The sequence below is a fragment of the Camelus bactrianus genome, chromosome 19 (assembly GCF_048773025.1).
Source record: "Camelus bactrianus isolate YW-2024 breed Bactrian camel chromosome 19, ASM4877302v1, whole genome shotgun sequence".
NCBI classification, from domain to species: domain Eukaryota; kingdom Metazoa; phylum Chordata; class Mammalia; order Artiodactyla; family Camelidae; genus Camelus; species Camelus bactrianus.
The window spans coordinates 13699495-13715452 of record NC_133557.1 but is presented as its reverse complement, the minus strand read 5'-3'; the positions used below and the strand labels follow the sequence as shown (position 1 = coordinate 13715452).

The 15958-nt window shown below is 42.8% G+C and overlaps 1 protein-coding gene across 4 annotated transcripts in view; it reads right to left on the bottom strand.

Moving 5' to 3' along the window:
- The window catches only part of DLGAP4 (DLG associated protein 4), a 176027-nt gene that overhangs the window by 11393 nt on the left and 148676 nt on the right, over positions 1-15958 (bottom strand). For all 4 annotated transcript variants that reach the window (XM_074347245.1, XM_074347243.1, XM_074347244.1 and 1 more), the window contains 2 exons: positions 14341-14429; positions 13383-13795 (listed from right to left, as the gene is read on the bottom strand). In XM_074347245.1, coding sequence (XP_074203346.1) covers positions 13383-13795; positions 14341-14429 — 502 coding nt within the window. The remainder of the gene's footprint in view (positions 1-13382; positions 13796-14340; positions 14430-15958) is intronic.

The window sequence follows — 15958 nt, the reverse complement described above, 5'->3', positions numbered from 1 at the left end:
TCAACAACCTAACTTTGCAACCTAGAGAACTAGAAAAAGAGCAAACTAAACCCAAAGCTAGCAGAAGGAAGGAAATAATAAAGATTAGAGCAGAGATAAATAAAATAGAGGAACAACAGAGAAAGTCAAAACCAAAAGTTGGTTCTTCGAAAAGATCAACAAAACTGACAAAACTTTAGCTTGATGGATTAAGAAAAAAATAGGACTCAAACACTAAAATCAGAAATGAAAGTGGGGACATTGTTACCAATTCTACAGAAATAAAAAGGATGATAAGAGAGTACTAGAACAATTGTACACTAACAAATTAGACTACCTAGATGAAATGGAAAAATTCATAGAAACACAATAACTACCAAGACTAAATCATGAAAATAGAAAGTCTGGAAGACCTACAAATAGTAAGGAGAATGAATCAGAAATCAAAAATTTCCCAACAAAGGAAAACTCTGAACCTGGTGGCTTCACTGCTGAATTCTACTGAACATTTAAAAGATGACTAACACCACTCTTTCTCAAACTTTTCTAAAAAACTGAACAAAAGGAAACACTTCCTAACTTATTTTATGACACCAGCATTACTCTGATACCAAAGCCAGAGACACTACAAGAAAGCTACAGACTATTATCCCTTATGTACATTGATGCAGAAATTCTCAACAAAATAACAGCAAACAGAATTCAGCAGCATACTAAAAGGATTATACGTATGACCAAGTGGGATTTATATCTGGGATGCAAAGATGGTTCAACATACATAGAAAACCCTGATAGAACAAATGAATTCAGCAAAGTTAGCAGGATACAAAACCAACACACAAAAATCAGTTGCATTTGTATATACTAACAAACAACCTAAAAAGGAAATTACAAAACAATTCCATTTACAGTAGCATCAAAAAGAATAAAATATTTAGGAATTAACTAACCAAGGAGGTGATCAAGGTTTGCACAATGAAAACTACAAAACACTGCTGAAGGAAATTAAAGGAGACATGACAACAGAAACACAGACCATGTTCATGAATTGGAAGACTTAATATTCAAAGCAATCTTCAGATTCAATACAATTTCTATCAAAATTCCAATCATGTTTTTTGCAGAAATAGAAAAATCCATCTTAAAATTCATATGAAATCAGAGGACCCTGAACACACAAAACAATTTTAAAAAAGAGTAAAATTGGAGACTCAAACCTCCTGATTTCAAAAGTTACTACAAAGCCACAGTAATCAAAACAGTATGGTATTAGCCTAAAGACAGACATACAGATCAATGGAATAGAATAGACAGCCCTGAAATAAACCATTGTGTACATGATTAAGTGGTTTTTGACAAGAGTATCAAGCCCATTCAATGGGGAAAGAACAATCTTTTCAACAAATGATGCAGGGAAAACTGGATATCCACATGTAAAAAAATGAAGTTAGATCCTTATGTGTATACAAAAATTAACTCAAAATGGATCATGAACCTAAATTTAAAACTTAAAACAATAAAATTCTTAGGATAAAACATAAGACAAGAGTTTTAGGACACTGGATTTGGCAATGATTTATTGGCTTTAACACCAAAGCACAGGTAACCAAAGAAAAAAATAGAAAAGTTTAAAACTTTTGTACATTAAAAGTCATCATGCACAGAGAGAAAAGGTAACCCACAGAATGGGAGAAAATATTTGAAAATCATATATCTGGATGAGGGATTAATATTCAGAATATATGGAGAACTCCTAAAACTTAAACAACAAAAAAAACAACTAACCTGATTCAAAAATGGGCAAAGGGGGGCAAGGCCAATACGGCAAAGTAGAAGGACCTTGAGCTCACCTCCTCTCACGAGCCAAAATCCCAACTAACTGCTAAACAACCATCGATAAAAAAAGAATGGAACCTATCAAAAAAAAAAAAATCTTCTACATCTGAAAAAGGAATCACAACAAGATGGTAGGAGGGGCAGACTCGCAATATAATCACATCCCATACCCTCTGGGGAGCGGCCCCCAAACTGGAGAATAATTATACTGCAGAGGTTCTCTCACAGGAGTGACAGTTCTGAGCCCCATGTCAGGCTCTTCAGCCCAGGGTTCCAGCATCAGGAAGGAGCCCCCAGAGCGTTTGGCTTTGAAGGCCAATGAGGCTTAATTGCAGGAGCTCCACAGGACTGAGGTGCACACTCCAGCGTGCACGCTTAAAGGGTGCACACAAAATCTCACGTGCAATGGGACCAAGGGCAAAAGCAGTAACTTCATGGGAGCCTGAGCCAGACCTACCTGCTGGTCTTAGAGGGTCTCCTGGGGAGGCAGAGGGGCAGCTGTGGCTCACTATGGGAAATAAACACTGGTGACAAACATGGGGGAGTATTCAACTGCATGAACCCTTCTGGAGGCTGACACCTTGCTCAGGTCATTAGCACCAAGACCTGTGGCTCCAGTGCTCGGACACCTCCAGCCAAACAGTAACCAGGTGGGAACACAGCCCCACCCATCATCAGACAGGCTGCATAAAGACTTTCTGAGCCCATAGCTGCCTCAAGACACACCCCTAGACATGGCCCTGCCCACCAGAGGCCCAGGACCTGCCTATACCCACCAGTGGGCAGACATCAGAAGGAAGAAAACTACAGTCTTGCAGCCTGGGGAACCAAGCCTGCAAACACAGGCTAGACCCTGCCCTGGGGCCAGCTGATCCCTGGACCTCAGGTGACAAGAGGAGAGTGTACTACTGAGACATACAGGACATCCCCTACCCAGGGCCATTTCTTCAAGGTGAAGAAATGTAACTAACCCACAACACAATAAAAATACAAATAGAAATTTAGACAAATTAGGTGGCAGAGGAATATGTTGCAGACAAAGGAACAAGATAAAATCCTATGTAGAAGAACAATTAAGTGAAGTGGAGATAGGCAGTCAACCCAAAAAAAGAGCTCAGAGTAATGATAGTAAGATGACCCAAGAACTCAGGAGAAGGATGGATGCACAGAGCAAGAAGTCAGAAGTTCTTAACAAGGAGTTAGAAAATATAAAGAACAATAAGTGTTGAAGAATACAATAACTGCAATGAAAAATACACTAGAATGAATCAACAGCAGAATAAATGAGGCAGAAGAATAGATAAGTGAGCTGGAAGACAGAGCAGTGGAAGTCACTTCCACAGGCCAGAACAAAGAAAAAGAATGAAAAGAAACGAGGACAGTTTAAGAGGCCTCTGACACTTGTGCGGAGCCAGCTGGTGCTTCTCTGGGAATGTGGAGAGCACCAACCGGCTCCACAACGTCCATTTATAATAAAAACTTCCAGAAAGTGGGCACAGAGGGAATACACATCAACATAATAAAGGCCATATATGACAAACCCACAGCTAATGTCGATACTCAACAGTAAAAGGCTGAAAGCATTTCTTCTAAGTTCAGGAATAAGATAAGGATGCCCACTCTCGCCACTTTTATTCAATATGGTCTTGGAAGTCCTCGCCACAAAAATCAGAGAAGAAAAAGAAATCCAAACAGGAAAAGTAGTAGTAAAACTGTCATTGTTTGCAGATGACAAGATATTATATATAGAAAATCCTAAAGATGCTACTACTAGAAAAGTACTATATCTCATCAATGAATTCAGTGAAGTTGCAGGATACAACACTAAAACACAGAAATCTGTTGCATTTCTATTCACTAAAAATGAAATATCAGAAAGAAAGTGAGGAAAGAATCCCATTTATCATCACATCAAAAAGAACAAAATACCTAGGAATAAATGTACCTAAGCAGGCAAAAGACCTATACTCCAAAAACTGTAAGATGCTGATGAAAGAAATTGAAGACGACACAAAAAGTTGGAAAGACATACCGTGTTCTTGGACTGGAAGAATCGATATTGTTAAGATGGACAAGCAACACAAGGCAGTCTGCAGATTCAGTGCAATCCATATCAAATTACCAATGGCACTTTTCACAGAACTAGAACAAAAATTTTTAAATTTGTGTAGAAACAGAAAAGACCATGAATAGCCAAAAAAAAACTTGAGAATGAACAATTATCCCATTTTTATGAGTCAAAAATCATAAAGAAAAAGTATAATGGTGGTTTCCAGGGGCTGAGGGGAGGGAAGAATAGGGAGTTCTAGTGTAATGGGTAATGAGTGCCAGTTTTACAAGATGGAAAGTGTTATGGGGATGGATGGTGATGATGGCTGCAAAACAATGTGAATGTATTTAGTACCACTGAACTATACACTTAAAAATGGTTAAGACAGTAAATATTAATTGTATTTTACCACAACAAAAATCAAAGATGCAAAAGATTAATAGATACAAACTTAAAATTAAAAATAAGAGTGATAAAAACACCACTAAGAGAGAAGCAACAGTATGGAAGACACTGTTGGTCACATATATATAAAGTAGAACATGTATGTATGACATAGTATAAGTATCCACATATATAAAGAACACAAATCAATTTTAAAAACACTGATAATACAATAGAAAGTAAACTGAATATGTGCGTAACTCACAGGAGAAAAAGTTCAAAGAGCCAATAAACAAAAACATGCACAGTTTCATTAATAACTAAGTAAATACAAAATAAATCAACTGGATATAATTTTCCACTTACTAATCAATTTAAAGTTTGACAGGATCAAGTGTCAGTGAGCATATTAGAGAAATGGAAATTCCAAACACTGCTGGTGTAAGGATAAATTGGTACAACCTTTTTGGAGAGCAGTCAGGCAGAACTGATTAAAATATAAAATATGTGTTTCCATCCAGCAATTCTGTCCAAGGTAAGTATCCCATAGAGATTCTCTTACACGTGATGCCCAGAAAGATGGGTGCCAAGATACTAAAAAAAACCCTGAAAACACCTAAATGCCTACCATCAGGAAAGTGGACAAAGAAAATGCAGTACTGTATGCATATAACTGAACACGTTACAGAATTTAACAAAAATGAATTAGATCTCTTTATATCAGACTAGACAGAACCTCAAAACAGTGTCCAATAATGAAAGCACTCTCACCGCTGCACGTTAGCAGATCACACTGGTTCTGTGTTGCGGCAGGCTGTACTTTCCAAAGATGACCCCAGCAATATCTCCCTGTCTTTCATGTTCTTCTAGAGCCTTGACGCTCCCCTATTAAGAGGTGGGGTGTTGTGGGGAGGGTATAGCTCAATCGGTAGAGTGCGTGCTTAGCATGCATGAGGTCCTAGGTTCAGTCCCCAGTACCTCCTCTAAAAATAAACAAATAAGCCTAATTACCACCCCACCAAGAGGTGGGGTGTCAATTCTCTCCTCCTTGAATCTGGATGGGCTTGTGATTAGGTCCTTGCCAACAGCTTCATGTTTCTAATCTCATGTACTACACAGCCCTATGGGGGTTGGATTGGGGTTGGACTGGTCCTCCCAATTCACAGGTGAGAAAGTGGAAGCCCGGAGAAATGATGTGACTTGCCCAAGGTCTCCCACAGTTTCCTTCTTCGCTACAGCTGGGGAAATGGGATAGCAGGCCCCCTCCCTCAGGCTGCTAGCCCTGTGATTACCCCTGTTCACCTCTGATCTCCCAGCACTAAGGCTAAAGGCTTGGCCCCTTCAGCTCCCTCCCTGGCCTGTATTTATCCAGAAGTTAGGGCGATGGCAATGGCAGCTGCAGCAGGCTCAGATGCTGCTATCCCCCCACCACCACTCAGGACAAGCACCCCACATACACCCCAACTATAGGCTGAGGGGTGGGGAGGGTCACTATCCCCACTGAACAGACGGGGAGAAGTAGGTTCAGATGTGCCCAAGGTCACACAGGTGTTGAGCAGTAAAGCACTTCACCCCCATATGTTTTTTCTTCTTCAAGACTGGATTTTAATAGCTCTGACCTCAAGATGATGGGAGTAAACAAGATGATGAATGCCAGGTGCTGGCTCATGGTAAGCCATCTAGTGTTCAAGGCTCCCTGATTCTCCACTCACTCTGGAATGGTTCTGATCAACCCCCAGGCCACAGGAGTTTCCATAGACTATGTTTGAGCCTTCACTTCATCCGCACTTCCTTCAATGGCAAGGACATTGGCACAACCTCTACAATCTTGCTTCTCCAAAAGCCCCTCCTTATCCAACCAAGCAAGCCTGCCTCTGCCTTCCACTTTTGAGTTAATGACCTCTCCATCCACCTGTGGCTCAAATCAAGAAAGTTGGAGCTATCTGCCTGACGCCAACCCTGTGTCCCTTTAGCTGATCCATTCAGAATATTCAGAAACATTTCTTTTGTTTATCCATTCCTTCCTCCTCCACTCCACCACCCCAGTCTCCCTATGTCCAGTTCTTTTTCAACACTGCAGTGAAGGCGATCCTTGTAAAAAGAAAATCTGACCATCTCACTGTGGCTTCAGATCCCCCAACCACTCTTCCCTGCCTACAGGGTAATGACCCAATACCCTGATCTGATGTTTGAGGCCCTTCACAGTCAGATTCCTGCCCTTTTGACCCACCACCCCCCTCCCCTTCCCACTCCTTTCTTTTCCATTGTGGTTCCCGGAGCTTGCCATGCCCTTCCTGCTTCTGGGCCTTTGCACATGCTGCTCCCTTCATCTGGAAGGCCTGTCCTCTCCCCCTGCCTTTAGACATCCTCCAAGGTTCTGCATGGTATGCAGGTATCATTGTCTCCTTGAGGCACCTCCTTGGTGAATCTCTTCCACAGATCTAAGAAGAGTGACCTTAAAACTTGTGGCCATAAGTCAGACAGGGCCTTGATGGATATACACAATTTGAAAAGAAAGCATGGTGGTGTCAACGAAGAGCTGTGTCCTAACAGATAGGATGTGTCATTTGCAATAGACAAAAGATGGAAGCAACCCAAGCATCCAATGACAGATGAATGGATAAGCAAAATGTGGTCTCTCCATACAACAGAATATCATTCAGCCTTAAAAAAGAAAGGACATGCTGACACATGCTATAATGTGAATGAATCTCGAGGACTTTATGCTAAGTAAAATAAGCCAGTCACAAAAGGACAAAAACTGTATGATTCCACTTATGTGAAGTACCTAGAGTAGTCGAATTCATAGAGACAGAAAGCAGAATGGTGGTTGCCAGGGGGTGAGGGAAGGGGAATGGAGAGTTATGTTTAATAGCTACAGAGTGTCAGTTGGGGGAGATGAAAAAGTTCTGGAGATGGATGGTGGTATAACACAAAATTCATTCAAGACAGGCTGCCACCTACGTGGTTTTACTGATTTCCCTGAGCAGTCAGAATATTTATCTTGGATCTAAGGGACAGAGCAATGCGGTAACATCTGTCTTTAAGTTATAGTCACTGATAGGGCTGTGAAAAGGGCTCCTTCCAGAGGTCAGGTTCAACAGCAGTGGTTGGAGTCAGCAGGGGCTGGTTATTAAGAAATGTCATCATGCAGAAAGCGCATCCCCATCCCCAACACAGTAATGCATGACAATCTCCTTAGCAGATAAGCATCTTCTCAATCAAGAATTAGAATTGAGTATAGAACAGAAAAGTTTAACCTGCTGTACCAACATTTTGGCATTCAGGTATCCATGCACCCCACCCTAGGCTTGTCCTCATCTGCGTCATCCAGTATGACAGCCCCTGGCCACATGTGGAGAGCGAGCACCTGAAATGTGGTTTCTCTGGATTAAGGTGAACAATAAAGTAAAACATGCACTGGATTTTAAATACTTAGGATGAAAAGGAATGTAACATCTCAGTAATTTTCTACATTGCATACATGCTGAAACATTACTATTTTGGACATATGGAGAAAGATAACTTATTAAAATTAATTTCATCTATTTTTTCTTTTTAAATGCAGCTCCTAAAGCACATGGCTCACATTATATTTTCACTAAACAGCCACTAAACAGACCAAGGCTACTAGTGCAGACAGTGTGGACTTAATGACAGTCTGCAAGCTCCCTTCCATTGCCCTGCAACTGGGATGCCAGCAACCAGACACATGCCCCCCTAGAGAAACTAGAGGGTTCTTTTCTGAAGAAGATTCTGGAGTGTTCTAGAAAAAAGACTGACATTTCAAGATTTTTAAAAAAGGCCAGTTTATCAATCACCTAGACCAGGATGCCCTTAAACTTAGATGGGCAACAAACCACCTTAGTTTAATGCCAGCAGCACCTATCACATTGTCACCAATAGATATAATTACAGTTGTCACAGTTATCTTGAAATAATGTTTGCTGTCATCATTACTTTAAAATTATAGTCATCAAACTAACTGTTAGATCGTATTATTGAATGCTCTAACAAAGAAGTACATATTTTACCATATCACAAATTTATTTACTATTTTAGTAACTGTATATTAATGTAGTTGGTTTCCTTTGTTATCTTAATTTTTACTGTGTGTTATTTAAAACCAATATTCTCAGAAGGTATCTATAAGCCTACCTTTCAACAGGCCCTGCTCACACAGAACTGCCAGTTAGCCTCTCAGTGCCTCAATCGTCTTCTGTCCTAATTTTAATTTTTATTAAATTAATATATATTTGTAATTTTAAAAATAAGTAGAAGCAAAGCAATAAAGGAAAAATAAACCAGACTTTATCAAAATTAAAAACTTTTGTGCATCAAAGGTCACTATCAAGAAAGTAAAAAGACAACCTACAGAATGGGAGAAGATATTTACAAATCATATCTGACAAGGGCCTATTATCTAAAATATATAAAGGACTCAAACTCAGCAACAAAAACACAAACAACTCAATTAAATAGATTGAACAGATATTTCTCCAAAGAAGATACACAAATGACCAATAAGAACATGCAAGGATGCTCAACATTAGTAATTAGGGAAATGCAAATCAAAATGACAATAAACTACCACTTACACCTACTAGGATGGCTATTAATTTTTAAAATGATGGAAAATATCAGGTATTAGCAAAGATTTAGAGAAACTGGAACCTTTATACATTGCTGGTGGGAATGTAAATAGTGCAGCTGCTGTGGAAAAGAGTTTGGTCATTCCTTAAAAAGCTAGACACAAAGTTACCATAAGACCCAGCAATTCAACCCCTAGGTATATACCCAAAAGAACTGTATACAGGACTGAAACAGATTCTTGTATCCAGTGTTCACTGTAGCATTATTCACAGTAGCTGAAAGGTGGAAATAACCCAAGTGTCCGTCAACAGATGAATGGACAAAAAAATGTGGTATCTACATACATGGAATATTATTCAGCCAAAGAAAGGAATGAAGTTCTGATATGCTACAACATGGATGAATCCTGAAAACATGCCAAACACAAAAGGACAAAAGGACTGTATCATCCCACTCACACGAAATATCTAGAAAAGGCAAATTCATGGGGACAGACAGTAGACAAAAGGTTACCAGGGACTGGATGGAGAGGGGAAGGAGGAATTATAACTTAATGGGTACAGAATCTCTATTTGGGTGATGAAAAAGTTTTGGAAATAGATACTGGTGATGCACAACAATGTGAATATAAGTAATGCCACTGCATTATATACCTAAAAGTGGTTAAAATGGCAAATTTTATTATATATCCTTTACCACAATAAAAATATTTCAAAAATTAGCCATAGAATTACCATATGATCCAGCAATTCCACTCCTATGTGTACTCAAAAGACCTGAACATAGGTATTCAAACAAGATCTTATGCATGAATGTTCATAGTATCATTATTCATAATAGCTTTTATCTTGCTGTTATGAGTTTTATCCTGTTATTGAAGAGTTTTTATCCCGATGCTTAAATAATTATTTCTTCATCTTTGATGTTATTACGATATATTACCAATCTAACAGTATACTACCATGACTTTTACTATTTTTACTGTTTTATCTAGTTTGCTTTTGCTAAAACTTAATTCTCTAAAATTAAGTTTTATTTTAAATCAAATCATAAAATTAAAACACAGTAAGTGGAACAACTAGGCTTACAACAAAACCAGCAATCTTCTGCTGCATCTCTTCCTACTCATGAGTTAGTGCCTCACTTTTAATAGGAATAAACAATCAAAGATCACTGGATATTTTTGGAAAGACGCCAATCCAAAAAGTCAAATAGAAAATAAACCTAAAGGAAACAGAGACAACATAGTGACACATGAAAAGTAAGTATGTACATAGGTAAAAATAAGAATGTATGTAAGTCTCAGAAAGGTAGGACACTCAATCCATAAAAACAAGGACAAGATATTATGCAAAAGGACCAGAGTAAGAATGAGCTCTGATTCAGATGGCCACAGTAAACATGATGGACAGAGTCTGGAGATAAAGTCAAGAAAACCTCCCAATCTCAACAGATTTATCCAAAAAAGATATACAAACAGCACATGCAAAGATGCTAGACTTTATTAGCCACCACGAAAATGCAAATGAAAACCACAATGAGATACTACTACACCCACTACAATGGTTATAATGAAAAAGGGAGATAATTACAAGAGCTGGTGCGGGTATGGAGAAATTACAACCTTCATGTACTGCTGGTGGGCATGTTAAGTGGTACAGCCACTAAGGAAAACAGTCTGGCAGGTTCTTCAAAAAGTTAGACACAGAATTACCATGTGACCCAGCAATTCCACTCCTCATTATATACCAAAAGGAATGAACACAGAGCCACACAAAAACTTGCACACAAATGTGCACAGCAGCATTATTCACACTAGCGAAAAACTGGAAACAACTCAAATGTCCATCAACAGATGAAAGTATAAATAAAACGTAGTATATCCATAAAATGGGATACTATTCACTGATAAGGAATGAAGTACTGATATTTGCTACAACGTGGATGAACCTTAAAAACATGCAGCAAAAGAAGGCAGACACAAAAGAACTATACATTGTACGCTCCATTTACATCAATGTCCAGAATAGGCAAATCCACAGAGACAGAATTAGTGGTTGCTAAGAGCTGGTGGGGAGGAGGGACTGAGGAGTGACTGCTTACAGCCACGGGTTCTTTCTGGATTGGTAGAAATGTTCTGGGTTTAGAGTACAGTTATGGCTGCACAACATGATGAGTGTAGTAACTGAACTATACACCTAAAAAGGGTAAATTTTATGGCATGTGAACTATATCACAATAAAGTTGTTATAGTGTGGGGGAAAAAAAAAGACAAGAAAAAGAAAGCCTTCCAGAAAGACAACAAAAATATAAAAGGAAGAAAAGATCAGAGACTGAGGATCACTGCAGCAGATCTGGTATCTGAGTGACAGGAACCTCAGGGAGAGAAAACAGAACAAACAGAAGTAAGGAAATCATTTTTAAAGATTAATGCAAGACTATTTCTCAGAAACAAAAGACCCAAATCTCCACACAGAAGTGGCCTATTAACTACTGGCACAAAGACTCATTCCACGGGCACATCGTTGAGAAATTTCTTAAGAGAGATAAAGTGAAGATCCTAACAGCTTCCAGGGATAAAATAACACAAAGAACCGAGAGGTGGAACGACATCAAACTTTTCAGCACAAGTAATGGAAGCTGAACACAATACAGCCTCTAAGATTCTGAGGGAAAATTACTTCCAAATTTAATATTTATATATAAGCTATATAAACATTTATATATAAAAATAATCTGTATTTATTATTACCAACTTTACACCCAGCCAAACTGTGTGGGGTCTGAATAAAGATATGCAGTTTCCAAAAATTTATCTCCAGTTGAAGGTGTGTTCCAGTAAAGTGAGGGACTAAAACCAAGACAGCAGAAGACCATGTGGTCCATAAAGCAGAGTGTCCACCACAGGAAAGTAGCCAAGGGCAGTCCCAGGTGACAAAAAGGGAAGTCTCTGGACAGCAGCTAGGCAGTGGGCCCTCTGATCTGGCAACTTGGCCAGATCAGAGAAGAGGACAGAGGCACCAGGAAAAATATGAGATCATGAGATTCTCTGATATGTTCGCACACTTGCCTGATTGGTGGATCTGATGTAGCATGTGAAAAAAATTACAAATAAGAGCTTAGAAAATAAAGGTATAAAAAAGATAAGGCAACCGTTCATTCTAGGAAAAACAAAATGTGTAAGAAAATGAATACGACTAGGCTCTCCAGTGAACAATATTTACATGCTCATAGTAAACAGAAATATAGGTTGTTATTTAACCCCAAACAGATGTAATATATGGAGGGTGGGGCACAGGAAGTGGAGGCGAACGGAGCTAAATCCTAAACTATTATAGCAGGAAAGCAATACATAATGATTAATTTAAGAAAAAAAGTAAAAGGTAATCACATTAAAAAAAAAAAAAAGAAACATGAAGGTAAACAGCAGAATATACAGCTGGTAAGAGCTGAAAGCGGGGAAGGCTGAGGTAGAGCAGAGGGCTGGATGGTTCCTGTCAGAAGCTATTCCGTGCTCTCTCCAACCTTTGCCTCTGCTGTGATTTTGTGAATACTATTATTGTAAGCAGTTAGGAGGTGTACACCTCACATGCATGTTCGCTGCATGCCAGTGGGTATAACATCAAAGCTGGGAACTGGTCTAGAGAGGGCAGTGAAAACAGTGGCTCTGAATCATCAAGGGGTGCTTTCCTCAGGCTCCACCCCACTAGGTGTTGGTGGGATGCTGGCTCCATCCCATCTGGACCTGTCCTTCCTGCAAGTCCTGTGGACGAGGAGCAAGCTGGGGGCTAGAGCCCTGGCTGAACCAGGACAGTGCAGGGTGTGGCTCCTGGGGCCAGGGCCGGGAGCTTCCCAAAGGCCCGCCTCCAAACCACCCTCTCCTGCATCAACCATCTGTGAATTTAGGCTCCCTACATATTTCTAGCTCTTTCCTGAATTAATTTCTTGGAGGAATTTTTGGAAATAGGCCTGGTATAGGCAGAAACCTAAGTGAACCTTCTGTTCACTCATTCTTAGTTCCTCACACCCTGCTGAGGCCCACAGTTAGACCCATGGTGCTTGGCATATAGTAGGTGCTCAATAAGGAGCCACTGAAGGCATGATTATGGTGCCTACTTTCTGCGTCCGGCACTTTGTTGGGCTCTGTATGTGCACCGCCATGTTCAATCCTCACAACATGCTTATGCAGTTTGAGGATAGGATTATCTACACATTACAGGTAAGGAAATTGAGGCTTAGAGTAACTTGACCAAGGGCACTTCACCAGTAATAGAAGAGCCAGGATTCAAACCTGAGGGTGGCTGATCTTGTGGCCTGTACAATTATGCTGCCATGTCCTTTTTAGAAAAAGGTTTGGTTAGGTGTGTGGAAGGATGGAAGAAAGGAAAGAATGAAAGTAAGAGGCGGGTTCATGACTGACCCAAGAAGAGAACCTAAGAGACCAACCCCACCTTGGAGGCTTGAGGCTGGCCCGCCAGAAGCTGGAGAACTCACGGGGCAACCCCCCCACCGCCCAGGGGGCCATCCTCGCAGCACCTACCTTCTTCAGAGAGGTTGTTCTCTTTGGTCTCCTTGTCCATCTGGCAGCACCAGCCTTCCAGCCGCTCTGTTTCCGCTTGAAGTAGCTTCAAGAACCAGTAGCCGTCTCGGCGGCAGGCCCCTGGCTGTGCTGGCTCTGCCGGGGAGCTGGAGGAGGTCTCCAGCCAGGGGTCGGGTGGGGGCAGCGAGGATGCCTCCAAGGCAGGGTCGTTGTTGTCTCCATAGGAGAGGTTGCGCTTGATCTGGGCAATCTTGGGGGCCTGCCGGGGGCCGGCATCAATGCTGATGGAGTTGGGGTGTGGGGTACAGTCCGGGAGGCTCCTCTCAGATGACTTACAGCTCGAGTCGTTAGCATCCTGGGTATCTGAGTCGGTGTCCCGTCGGGAGGACATGCTGTGAGAGGGGGCGCTGCTTCTGTGGGTCAGGGGGTGGAGTGGGGTGAGGTAGGGACAGGAAGGGGTGAGTCACCAAGAGGGCCAGAGACCAGAGGCCATCCCGACCCGGACACAAGGGAGACAGAGAAACGGATGCATCGTCTGCTCACCATGCGCCTGAAGCGGGTCCCACAGCCCCTGTCTCATTCTCTGCTCAGCCCCTGCCCCAGCCCACCCACGCCCACACGCACACACGCACACATGGACAAGGTCATAAGGTTGCCTGTTTACTGCAGTGGGGCCAGGAAGACCACCAACATCAGGGTGCCGGGCCACGTCTCAGCCCAGCCTTGGCCCCCTGTGAGCTGATTTCATCTCACAGAGCAAGAGCTCATCTGCCCGCCCACCCGCCTGCCCAGCCTCCCATGCCTGGGCCACCGCCCGCACCCCAAACCCAGCTTGGTTATTAGAAATCCAGCAAGGAGAAGTGGGTTAGGGAGAGCAAGAGGAGAAGGCGCAGGAGAGGTGAGAGCAGAGGGAGGGAGAGGAGAGGGGAGAGGCAGCCACCACCTCTGTGCGACTTACCGCCAGTCGTCCTCTACCTGAACCCCGATGGACTGGAATTTGGTAGCGGGACTGGGCTCCTCTTTTGGCACTGGCTGAATGCAGTCAACCTTATTGAAGGACAACGACAGCAACGGCACGGAGACAAAGACAAAAATAAAAAACAAACACCACACTTGCTGCTGAAATTCACATTAGTGGGACGACGCAAACGGACGTGTGGACAGACGGACACGAGGCATGCGGACACTGCACATGGGCCCGAGGCCGGACCAGGATAAGCCGGGCACTGCTCATTCGCGCGGAGGCGGGCGGGCAGGTGGGTGGGAGGTGGGAGGGGTGGAGATGACTGGCTTTCCCTACTCTGAGGAGGGTGCCATCACATCGATCGCTTTGGGTCCGTTGTCCTCCGAGAGGTGGGAACCGTTCCTTCTAGTCCTCTCCTTTACACGCATCAGAGAGAGAAAAAAGGACAACGAAAGAGAAAGAAAACACACACACACAAAGCCACAGCCGTTATCTGGTGTAGTGGAAGTGGGGCTGTCTTGAGGCAAAGGTCACTCCCCCAACCCTGCAGCTGAAGGGCAGGCCGGGGTGCCTGCACTAGGGGCAAGCCTCAGACAGCAGTTCTGGATTTGAAAGCTGCCACCAAGGCAATAGCTGGCCAAGTCCCTGGGCGCTGTGGGGTGCCATCCCTGGGTCTTGTCACACTTGGCTGAAGCTACTTTCAGCACTGGGTGGGCCTGAGGAGCGGTAGAAAAGACCAGGGCCAGGGCCAAGTGCAAAGCTAGCACTCTTTCTTTATATTTCAGTGATGCCCTGGGCCGACCTTTCTTTTCTGGGACAGAGGTATGTGGCCATGGAGCAGCCAGGCCAGCCCCTCCACCATCCTTCACAAATGAGGAAGAACCCACACTTGACCCAGGGCTTGAGGCACCAAGGGGTGGGACGAGGGTTGGTGGAACATCCTTGGGAACTGAAGACTCTCCAGTCTCTTGGCTTCACAGGGGCCAGGAGGCTTTCTGGGACAGAGGGCTGAGCGCCAGGCTCCTCCTCGCCATGGGGATGTAGCCGCATTTCCCCCTTAGTAAGAGCCAGCTCAGGGGATGTGGCATTGCTGGATCTCTAGAAGCTGCTTGGAGAGCGTGGAGTAGGGGTGGAGTGAACTCAGGGAGGGGAAGCCCCATGGGCCCAAAACTGGAGTCCTCATTCTGGTGTGAACTTCTGAGTAACAGGAATCAGGGTGAGCCTAACTCTCTCTCAGGTCTTCTGGAAAGATAAGAGCATCTGGTTTGGCCAAAGAGAGGGTGGGGCTGTCCAAAGACCCCAAGACTAGGCTACTTTCTATATTCCTCAGAATGCCTCCTGAGCACTGTACAGGGCAGGGGCTGGACCCCTTATGAAAGAGCCTAGAAAACAGGAGAGATCCCTGGCCAACTTTTTTCTTGTGTATATGGGGAAACTGAAGCCTGGAGCAGCCTCTTGGGTGACATTTAGGCAAGTGAGAGAAAATGGCCTGTGAGCCTTCTCTGGTCCATTTAGTCCCCTTTAAGTTCCACCTTCCTTCTGCAATTCTGGTGCTTTGTCATCTACTTGGCCACGTCCAACTGCTCAGGGGTGGCTGTGGAAATGGAGATCC